The following is an 11,947-nucleotide window of genomic DNA, read 5'->3' as shown; positions in this document are numbered from 1 at the left end:
AACGCTGATTGGTCAGTGAAGGGCTGATTACGACCAGAGAAACCGCTTGATGGCATCGTGGCATCCGAAGCGGGACCAGAAACAAACAAAACAAAAACTCATCTAGCACGTGTATTTACCTGTGTCAGCTGTGTTGTCGATGCCTCGAGAGAAAGAAAGTGCAGAGCGCGAAAGCACCATAGTGACTGAAGGATTGCCGTAAAGCAGTATCTCTGGTCGTACGATGTGTATGACGTCATTGACATTTTAAAAGACTTTTTAAAGCAAATAAGTGACTCTAAAAAATCTAACACCCAGCAATGTGTAATTTCTTTGCATCTCCTTTCGAATACAACATTCAAATTACTAGACAAAAAATGATATCCTGAGAAAAGTGGATTTTGATGGGTATTTCGCCATAGACCTCCATTCATTCTGCACTCGTCCTGTGAGCGCCCTCATATGGAATCAGAGTGGAACTGCAACCAGTTCAGAAGCCGGAAGTGTACTGAGAGTGAAACTTCTCGCCTTATTAGACATTCTCTGGTTGCACAGTCTCCTCAGAGACTCCCGCTGCCATTCTTCAAAATATACCCTCAACTGTTGTCAAGGCACGTGTGTTGTGTCAAAACGCCCCACAGAACAGAGCTCATTATCATTTAAAGACACATGCACTTAAACGGCGTGCTGAAAACAGAGCTGTTTTTGACCAGGTAAAATGAGTGTTTTCTTACAATACTAATGAGAACTTTTAATTAAAGTATATTACAAACTTTTAATTTAGACCCTAAAGAATCATATTAGCTTGTACAAAAATGGCATTATATGACCCCTTTAACATATTGTTCAAAACCAAATATAGTTCCAGACGGTTTGCAGTTGTTGAAGTCCAATATAAAAACAGTGGCTCTCACTGTGAGCCTTCATTCATAAGCACGCACACTCCCCCACCTCAGTTCCTGCCCGATGATGCAGAACGATCGGCCCAAACCAGAGAGAAGCCATCCACCTCAAACTGAGAGCTGGCCATGTCTGGCCCAGCCAGCAATGACATGTGGGGCCCAGATGAGGGCTTCATGGGCGGCAAATGTGGGCCCCATTATGGGCTTGCACCCGGGATCCACATTGGGGCCAGCCGTGGAAGCCCAGACGTACTAAAAGTGGGACCTGTAAGGGTACTGCATGGGTCTTAATTGGGCAATTCATGTCAGACCCATTTGGGCCCCACCTGCCCAATGGGGTCCAAAGTGGGCTTTGCAACATGGCTACACAGATGGGTTTTAAGTGGGATCTGTAAGGGTCTTATGTGGGTCTTAACTGGGCAATTCATGTCAGACCCATTTGGGGCCCACCTGCTTAAAGGGGTTTAAAATGGGCTTGCACCCGGGATCCACATGGGGGCCAGCCATGGATGCCCAGATGGGTTTTAAGTGGGATCTGTAAGGGTCTTATGTGGGTCTTAACTGGGCAATTCATGACAGACCCATTTGGGGCCCACCAGTCTGAAGGGGTTTAAAGTGGGTTTGCACCCAGGATCCACATGGGGGCCAGCCGTGGATGCCCAGATGGGTTTTAAGTGGGATCTGTAAGGGTCTTATGTGGGTCTTAACTGGGCAATTCATGTCAGACCCATTGGGGCCCCACCTGCCCAAAGGGGTTTAAAGTGGGTTTGCACCCAGGATCCAGCTGTGGATGCCCAGATGGGCTTTAAAAGGGATCTGTAAGGGTGTTATGTGGGATCTTAACCGGGCAATTCATGACAGACCCATTTGGGCCCCACCTGCTTAAAGGGCGTTTAAAATAGGCTTGCACCCGGGATCCACACGGGGGCCAGCCATGGATGCCCAGATGGGTTTTAAGTGGGACCTGTAAGGGTCTTATGTGGGTCTTAACTGGGTAATTCATGTCAGACCCATTTGGGCCCCACCTGCCTAAAGGGGTTTAAAGTGGGCTTGCACCAGGATTCAATCGTGAATGCCCCTTTGGGCTTAAAGTGGGCTCTGTAAGGATCTTATGTGGGTCCTAACTGGGCAATTCATGCAAGGCCTATCTAAGCCCAACCATGCCAAATGGTTTAAAGGAGAACTCCGGTCAATTTTAACATTGACATTTTAACATTTTTTTGTACATTTGGAGTGCTGTCAGTACAGAGAACAACGACAAAAATCGGTGTTGCCTACACGGAGTTATCCTCTTTTTAACACCCAATTTTTTTTGCACCCTGTTGACTTCAATGGGGCAAGTTTTAAACCTGCTTTTTGCCTCTTAACATCCTTGATGTGTCATTACAAGTGCACAGGTAATGTTAGTGATTCCTTCAGAGTGAACACGGGTGAATCTGACTGCAGTAGATGTGAAAGATATGAATAAAAGTGATGTTATTTCAGCAAGCGCACATACCTGTATTTACATCCTGTTTTCGGTCAAAGTCCATAGTAATCGATTGTCGAGTTAACGCGCATTGGTTTAGTACCTATGATCATGTGCGTGAACTCGACAATTGATTACTATGGACTTTGACCGAAAACAGGATGTAAATACAGGTATGAGCGCTGGCTAAATAAATATCATTTTTATCCATATCTTTCACATCTACTGCAGTCAGATTGACCCGCGTTCACATCACTCACATGACCTGTGCACTTGTAATGACACATCAAGGATGTTAAGAGGCTAAAAGCAGGTTTAAAACTTGCCCCATTGAAGTCAACAGGGTGCAAATTTTAAAAAGAGGATAACACGGTGTAGGCAACACCAATGTCGTTGTTCTCTGTATTGACAGCACTCCAAATGTACAAAAAAATTAGCTCAATGTTAAAATTGACCAGAGTTCTCCTTTAAGGAAACAATCTAAGAAAACGCTTTGAACTGCAAGAAATATATTGTTAAATTGAACAACAAAAATTATCTTTAAATAACAATTTAAATGTCACAATGTAACGGGTACCGTAGCAACGGCACCGTGGATAACAGATTAATTCCTGTAAAACAGGAGAGAAACGAGGAGACAGTATTATCAGTTTCGAGCTCTCTGCAGTAATTTATTTTCTGAATTTTCTTCAGCAATCACATCTCTATTGTTAAGTATCATTGTATGTTTCACATATTACATGTTCAGTGTCTTTTTAACATTAAAATTAATTTTAAGTGTCCATGTCAATGCAAAATCCATATTAAAATAAACCTCTTTCCACCAAATGCATGTTCACTTACTCTTCATGCTTGTATTTTATACTATTTATCAAAATGAAATGTAAAGACAATGGTAATGTTCACCAGCTTTTTTTTAGATACTTAGAATCTTCCATTCACAGTATTTTATCAGTATCATGTTAATACAGTACTGCAAAATCATGCTCAGAACTCATAAAGTGCTTAAAGTGTAACTTTTAACCTCATTTTAAACTGTAAACATTTTTGTATAAACTCATTGAGCAAAAAAACATTTCCAACAGATGGTGGGAAACTGACATACAGTGAGCTAAACATATCTGTTAACATTACAAGCTCAAAAAAATATCATATACACGGGGAAAGTGTATGTTGAGCTGACTTGCTCTCTAGTAATGTCTCTCGACCGTTACTCTGTAGGACTTTGCCCTCTCGTTTCAACTCATTTCAAACTAAATCAAAAACAGACCCTAACGAAACTCATTTCACTAAAAACAGTTCACTCATATCTCACATACATTCCAGCATAGATAAATGCTACTTCTGGGGTGTTTTTATACATTTACCCACCTGTAAAACAGGAGAGAAACGAGGAAACAGTGTTATCAGTTTCGAGCTCTCTGCAGTAATGAGAAACCAGGCGGGAAGGAAGTCGACCGGAAGTTGAAGTCGGCCGGGTGCCGCCATCTTGAGCGGAACTTCACTTGCGTTAGCAATCCCATTGACTTCCATTCATTTTGGCGTCACTTTGACAGCGAATAACTTTACATCTGAGGCGTTTGAAGACTCCATTTGTCCATTTTTTATTTCTAAGGAAACACGGCAATGTATAAAATGCTCCATTACCTTGTAGCTTATGTTATGGGCCCGTAGAAGCAGTTTTTGTAAAAGTAGGCTAACGATTGCGTCATAACCACTCGACTCTCTGTCGCACAGTAGAGAGATTACCGTATGGACAGGAGGATAAGCTCGCGGGCAATCGGGGAGACGTGGAGGGAAAATGACAATATAATTAATCAGAACACCTACTAAAAGTTTCTCCTGCTCATCGCTCATGGACACCTCCTACTCACACTCTCCGTCTCTGCAAGATTCGGAAGGGAATGATTCAGATTTCTCTCGGCACAGCTACTAGAAGACAGACGGTTTGCTCACGTGGTCCGTGTAACGCTTTGCTCGGTTTGAGTCTGCGCGTCAGGAAAGGAAGTGCTAAGAAATCGCTGAAAATGGGCTTCACTTGTCTCCATTGAGTTCCAATGGGGTCGCTGTGTCCATTTCTTTTACTGTCTATGTGAGAAACCCGCAACACTTACGCAGCTACAGTAACTCGTCACTCTACACTGCCCCTACTGGCCTGGAGCAAACACAATTCACTTTAAGTCACGAAAATTCACATTAAAAATAAAACAATTGGGATACTTGTTTTTTTTTTTAAATACAATCACTTGTTTCAAATAAAAGACAATAATTGTGAATATTCTTAAAACACAAATACAACACTTTTGTGGTCGTCACAACAATATACCGGTAAACAAATCAAAAAATATATTTAAATTTAAAAAAAATCTCTGAAAAAAAAAAACAGCTCTCCAAAAAATACATTAATACAAAATTGTTACATCGAACAACAAACATAATCTTTAAAAAACAATTCAAATGTCACAACATACCGGTAAATAAATCAAAAATATATTTTTATATATATATTATCCCAGTTCAAACCAATGCCCACTTTGCCCATAAATGTACCATGCAGGACCCATATATGTGTTCCCAGTTCAAACCCATGGCCACTTGGCCCATAAAAATTCTATGCAGGACCCATATATGTGTTCCCAGATCAAACCCATGCCCACTCGGCCCATAAATATGTCATGCAAGACCCATATATGTGTTCCCAGATCAAACACATGCCCACTTGGCCCATAAATAAACCATGCAGGACCCATATATGTGTTCCCAGTTCAAACCAATGCCCACTTGGCCCATAAATAAACCATGCAGGACCCATATATGTGTTCCCAGATCAAACCCATGCCCACTTGGCCCATAAATAAACCATGCAGGACCCATATATGTGTTCCCAGTTCAAACACATGGCCACTTGGCCCATAAAAATTCTATGCAGGACCCATATATGTGTTCCCAGATCAAACCCATGCCCACTCGGCCCATAAATAAACCATGCAGGACCCATATATGTGTTCTCAGTTCAAACACATGCCCACTTGGCCCATAAATATGACATGCAAGACCCATATATGTGTTCCCAGTTCAAACCCATGCCCACTCGGCCCATAAATGTGCCATTCAAGACCCATATATGTGTTCCCAGTTCAAACCCATGCCCACTTGGCTCATAAAAATTCTATGCAGGACCCATATATGCATTCCCAGTTCAAACCCATGCCCACTTGGACCATAAATATGGCATTCAAGACCCATATATGTGTTCCCAGATCAAACACATGCCCACTTGGCCCATAAATAAACCATGCAGGACCCATATATGTGTTCCCAGTTCAAACCCATGCCCACTTGGACCATAAATATGCCATTCAAGACCCATATATGTGTTCCCAGATCAAACCCATGCCCACTTGGCCCATAAATATGCTATGCAGGACCCATATATGTGTTCCCAGTTCAAACCCATGGACACTTGGCCCATAAAAATTCTATGCAGGACCCATATATGTGTTCCCAGTTCAAACCCATGGACACTTGGCCCATAAAAATTCTATGCAGGACCCATATATGTATTCCCAGATCAAACCCATGCCCACTCGGCCCATAAATATGTCATGCAAGACCCATATATGTGTTCCCAGATCAAACACATGCCCCCTTGGCCCATAAATAAACCATGCAGGACCCATATATGTGTTCCCAGTTCAAACCCATGCCCACTTGGCTCATAAAAATTCTATGCAGGACCCATATATGTGTTCCCAGATCAAACCCATGCCCACTCGACCCATAAATAAACCATGCAGGACCCATATATGCGTTCTCAGTTCAGACCCATGCCCACTTGGCCCATAAAAATTCTATGCAGGACCCATATGTGCATTCCCAGTTCAAACCCATGCCCACTTGGCCCATAAATATGTCATGCAAGACCCATATATGTGTTCCCAGATCAAACCCATTCCCACTTGGCCCATAAATATGTCATGCAAGACCCATATATGTGTTCCCAGATCAAACCCATGCCCACTTGGCCCATGCCTGTCCCTTATGGGGCCCATGTAATCAGCTCATATGGGCTTCCTATGTGGGACTCGTACTACAAAACCTACATGGGACCCGCTGATTTCACCCAGCCAAAGCCCATGCCCACACAGTACCCATGGAACCCGTAGTTAACCCATCTGGGCCCCACGTGTCATTGCTGGCTGGGGGATGAAGCCAGGTTTCCCTGAACACCATTTCTGTGAATTATTCCAGGCAAAGGAGGTCAATTTCATTGTGGCTATGAGCTTTACAGTTTATTAACTTATTTAAGGTTCCACAACACAGCAAAGAAGGAAAATTTTGAAATAGATGTTTTGCAGTGATGTTTTTATTTTATGAAAGTGGACTCTGTAGCTATATATGTATAGACCTAATTTGTTATTAGTAATAACTTTTGGTTATAGCGTTTAGTTGGTTCAATCAGCCTGTGTACAGTGGAGGAAAACCAAAAAAAAAAAAAAACGAACTATTGTGCCTACAGGATATTAATAAAAACTAATGCACTACGAAATGCATTGAACTAACAACACATACAATTTTCAAATATTCAAGTTTTAAAAAATCCAGAAAATTATATAAGCAAATATATCACTCACGTTATTCCTCTGAGGATCCAGAGGCAAGCTCCAGTCATCCAACCACCAGGGCTACGACACCGTTCTCACGTGCTGAATTCGGAACCGCATATACTACTCTTACTTTCCCTCCGTATTTTTCTATGGCAAAAATAGTGAGAGTAGTATGTCATGAATTTAGAAACGCTCTCTCGCCAAACGTTCATGTTCTCACGCAGTGAAAAAACATTGCGGAGCAAAGAGGACTAACACTGACAGACAGGTTAGGCCTACTTTGAAATGAAACAAAATCAGCTTTAAAACTCTGTCAATTGAATTGTGTAAATGTGTTTACGTGAACCGATCATCTCTTTCTCTTTAGGCTACTATAGTTAATAGTAGGCCTAAATAAGCACGAATAAACATTGGACGGTAGCCTAGCTATATGTTGAAAGATACAGTAGCCTACAACTTACCGAAATATGTATCATGTCTCATGTAGCCTAATCGCTCAATCAATGTTTCAACCACGAAAAAACGTCATAGCTTGTAATATTGTCATGTAACGTTACATTTACCTCAGGAAAGCCATTCAATGACCATAGCTATTGCTAGAAAAATTAACTAGAGTATTTTGCTAAATATATGCACTATATATGGGCTACACGTTTATTATATTTTTACTTGTATAATTAAAATAGCCTAGGCCTACTATAACGTTATTATTGTGAATAATAATAACGCTAAATCACATTCATTTGATTTGTTAATTTTAACATTTAATATAGGCTACCAGCTGTCCAGCCTACTTATGTGACTGTTTACAGCATTAGGCTATTTGAGAGATTTTTTTCCTGAGAAAAATTAACATGTGGCTATCCTGTAGCCTACCTGATATTTCCAAATGAATGTTGAATCAAGACCGGAATCAAATTGAAATCGTGAAATGTGTATCAAGCACTAAGAAAACAGTAACCCATGTAAACATTGATTGTAACTTATGACATTCTGTTTAGTTACCAATGTTTTGACAATCACACTTATTATGATGCAATTATTATTATTATTATTATTATTATTACATTTTTACATTATTTTTCGGAAAATAATGCTTTGGAAAAAGTTTAAATAATTGGGCCCAAATTAGTAAGTATGCTACTCCTAATCGCCATCTAGTGTTGGAACAGCATGTACATTTCAATGAGGATAAGTGAGTTCCTAATACATATTGTGATTCTTGAGATAAATAGATTAAATATAAGAATGTTTTACAAATATTTTCAAAGAAAATCAAGATGGCTCTAACAAGCCATCATTCTCTCACTAGTTTACTTTGTGTAACATCCAACAGTGTATCCTTGTTTTACAATAAATAGTTTTTGTCATTTTTTCCTAAAAGCTCAGTGTCATTTCCATCAAATATCAATTATGATTTGTGTTTTCATAAGAAGCATATATTTCATCTTAAGCTTTTCACTGATGCTTTTGTCTCATTGGTTAACACTAAGATTAGAAGCTTCTAAAACAATGCACCTCTCAGAATAATATCAAGTTTAGACATGTTTTGTGTGCAGAGAGGAGTGGTGTTAACTTCCACACGTGCACTCCCAATGCGTTTTGCACGTATTAGCTGGGCAGGGCTTGTTTCACACCATTTTAGTAGTGGAATGCAGTGAGGAACTTACCCGGTCAGTCACATGCTCGTGTGGTAAGTGAAGCAGATTACCTTTATTTATCCTAAACAATTATAATAAGTGTTGGCATATTGTGTGTAACTGAAATGTTTTGTAACTTTCTTTCATCAAAGGTTAAAAACAAAGATGCATTACCTCCCTGTCACTTTGCTAACATTCTTGAGCATATTATCTCAAGTGTTAGGAGGTAAAGTGTTAGTTTTTCCACTGGATGGAAGTCACTGGGTGAACATGAAGGTCCTGATCGAGGAATTACATTCACGAGGTCACAACATGACGGTGCTTAGAGCCTCCAACAGCTGGTATATCAAAGAGGAGTCTCCTTTCTACACCTCCATCACTGTTTCTAATAGCGGTGGCATTGAAAAGGAGCTGTTTGATGCATTTGCAAGACACATTCTGGTCATCAGAAGAGAAAAGATGTCCATCTGGACTTACCTCGCATTGACTTCCGAGGTTGGAATGGTATTTAAAGAGATGCATTCCAATCAACTTGCCTTCATGGGAAAAATATTTGAAAATAAAGACTTAATGGATTCACTTCATACCGCAAAGTATGACCTGGTTCTGACAGATCCGGCTTTTGGAGGTGGAATTTTCCTGGCCCATCGTCTTGCCCTCCCTCTTGTGCTAAATGTCCGTTGGACGATGCATGGAGAAGCACATTACGAAATAGCTCCTTCACCTCTGTCGTATGTTCCTGTACCAGGAGTGGAGCTGACTGATAAGATGACGTTTGCTCAACGAGTGCAGAACCTAATGGGATACTTGTTTTTGCTTTATCACAAAGCCAGGTTTGTCACCTCACACTACCAGTCCTTCTGCAACAAATACTTTGGATCAGAAATCAACTACAAAAACCTTCTTCGGGATGCCGACATCTGGCTCATGAGAAATGACTTTACGTTTGAATTTCCACGACCCACAATGCCCAATATCGTCTATATGGGCGGCTTCCAGTGTAAACCAGCTAAGCCACTTCCAGCTGATCTTGAGGAGTTTGTGCGGAGCTCAGGAGATCATGGAGTCATTATCATGTCCCTAGGAACTCTTTTTAGTCATCTTCCACAAGACATCACAGAGGAAATTGCTGCCGCTTTTGCCAGACTGCCTCAAAAAATAATTTGGAAACACACTGGACCTCGACCTTTCAACATTGGTGATAATACATTACTTGTGGACTGGCTCCCTCAGAATGACCTGCTTGGACATCCTCAAACTAAAGTGTTTATAACACATGGAGGCACCAATGGAATTCAGGAAGCCATCTATCATGGGATTCCCATTTTGGGTCTACCATTAGTTTTTGATCAGCCAGACAATCTCTCCAGGATGCAAGCAAAGGGAACAGCAAAGATTTTAGATATTGCGACTCTAGACAGGAATGTGTTTCTAGAGGCATTAAAGGAGGTTTTGCATAACTCATCTTACAGGGAGAACATGCAGAGACTGTCCAGACTGCATCACGACCAGCCAATGAAACCTCTTGATCGTGCCGTCTTCTGGATTGAGTTTGTCATGAGGAATAGAGGAGCCCCTCATTTACGAACACAGTCTTTCAGAATGTCCTGGATTGAGTACTACTCTATAGATGTTATTTTGACTCTTTTGATGATATTTGTGCTGTTTTGTTTTGTGATTTACTCGATCATAAAATATCTTTGTTTTAAAGTAGCATTTAAAAAGAAAATTAAATTTGAGTGATTGAATACTTAGCTCAAATCTCACGACTGAAATGTCTCAATACTTTCTTGGAAAGTTGTAAAATGATACATGAAAACATATGTACATTTTCATTTAAAAATTTTTTTTTTTAAACTTTTTACCGATGCTCATTCATTCTAGTTTTCATTGAGAAATTAAAATCACAATGCTGCCACAAATACATCAATAATAGTCATTAGACGTGAGCTCAATAGGATATAGCTGAACTAGTCTGACTAAAAATGGGAAAAAACGTACTATATAATTAAACTTGAATGATGCAACAATATGAAATAAACTGTTCTTTGTGGTGTACATTTTTTTCTTGTTTCAATTCATTTCCATTTCCTGGTGTAAATCCCAGTGTTTTTAAGACAGCAAATTTTAAATCTTAAATCTAATATTTCTAAGTATATATTTTAATGAGAACTAAAAATATATTGAAGGCTATTTTTTATAATTATTTTCACACCTAAGGCTGGAATTATATATATAAAATAATTAAATCTGTATCTGTATGGCCTGTACATTAAACATATACAGAAATGTGTGACTTTATTTATTTATTTATTTATTTACTCATTTGTTTATTCATTCACTGTAAAATGATATGATCAATAAGTTATGGCAACATATGTTTTACATTGATTTTACTCATCAAAAATAAGTTAAGCAATTTTCAACTTTTTTGTTATACAAGATTCAACTCATTTTTTTAAAGTCAGTTTGATGTGATTTAAGTTGAAATGACTTAAATATCCAAGTTGATTGTACTTAAAATTTTAATGCAGCAACTTTTTTTTACTATGTTCATTTAATTAATAAATAAGTATCATTACTATTTTGTCAAACTGTTGTGAGTCACTTAAAAAAATAAATCGAACATGCTTCCTGTTGCTCGACCTTGTCAGAAGGACATGTGCTCATATCTGAGAGTGCAAATGATATGCAAATGACACATTGCTGTTTTAATAGCAACAGTAATCATATGCTGGAAGAACACCAGAGGCATCATCAGCATCACTCAACTGGTACTTTGTTCTTTTCATTTTTCATTGATCAATTTCCTCTAGATATGAATTTTATCATAATACATTCAGTATTGGTGAAAACAGACATTAGTTGAAATCACGCCCCAAAATGCCAATTCAAATATAACGAATGAATTAATGAATTAATAATTCTTTAAAGGATATAGATTGCATATAAGCGTAAGCTTAAAAACATTATTTGCAACTTTGCATTTTCCTTCGTGTGTATTTCTGAACACATGCACATTTCATCTGTTGTGGGAAAGATGAGAAGGGGAGCAAAACAGAAGTATGAATCAGACAGACCCGCAAGCTATATCGAATACAGAAGTGGAAACCAAGATGAACTGAAACTTATGTGTTGGCATTTCTGGGCATTTCTGGCATTTCCAACACTTGCGTGGAATGTGTCAGTTTTAGGAATCAATTTTCATGCATCCATATAAACCACTGAAACTTGATGTTTATGTATACATAGATATCACACTATCTATTTAGAGCCAGTGTGAACAGCTTGCGCATGACATGAAGTGCCATGTTTGCCCACTCAGTAGGGTACAAGTGCAAACAATCACAA

General features: G+C 39.3%; 1 protein-coding gene across 1 annotated transcript; it reads left to right on the top strand.

Annotated features, from left to right (window-relative positions):
• The first annotated feature begins 8,476 nt into the window (after nt 1-8,476).
• On the top strand, nt 8,477-11,173 carry LOC307150905 (UDP-glucuronosyltransferase 2C1-like). Its single transcript, XM_079858529.1, has 2 exons — nt 8,477-8,649; nt 8,749-11,173. Exons 1-2 carry the CDS (start codon nt 8,639-8,641, stop codon nt 10,337-10,339), a joined length of 1,602 nt encoding a protein of 533 aa, XP_079714655.1. The 5' UTR covers nt 8,477-8,638; the 3' UTR covers nt 10,340-11,173.
• Nucleotides 11,174-11,947: the final 774 nt, after the last annotated feature.

The sequence above is a fragment of the Squalius cephalus genome, assembly GCF_949319135.1.
Source record: "Squalius cephalus genome assembly, chromosome: 23".
In the NCBI taxonomy this organism is placed as follows: domain Eukaryota; kingdom Metazoa; phylum Chordata; class Actinopteri; order Cypriniformes; family Leuciscidae; genus Squalius; species Squalius cephalus.
The sequence above is the reverse complement of the archived record's forward strand: the minus strand, read 5'-3'. Positions and strand labels throughout refer to the sequence as shown.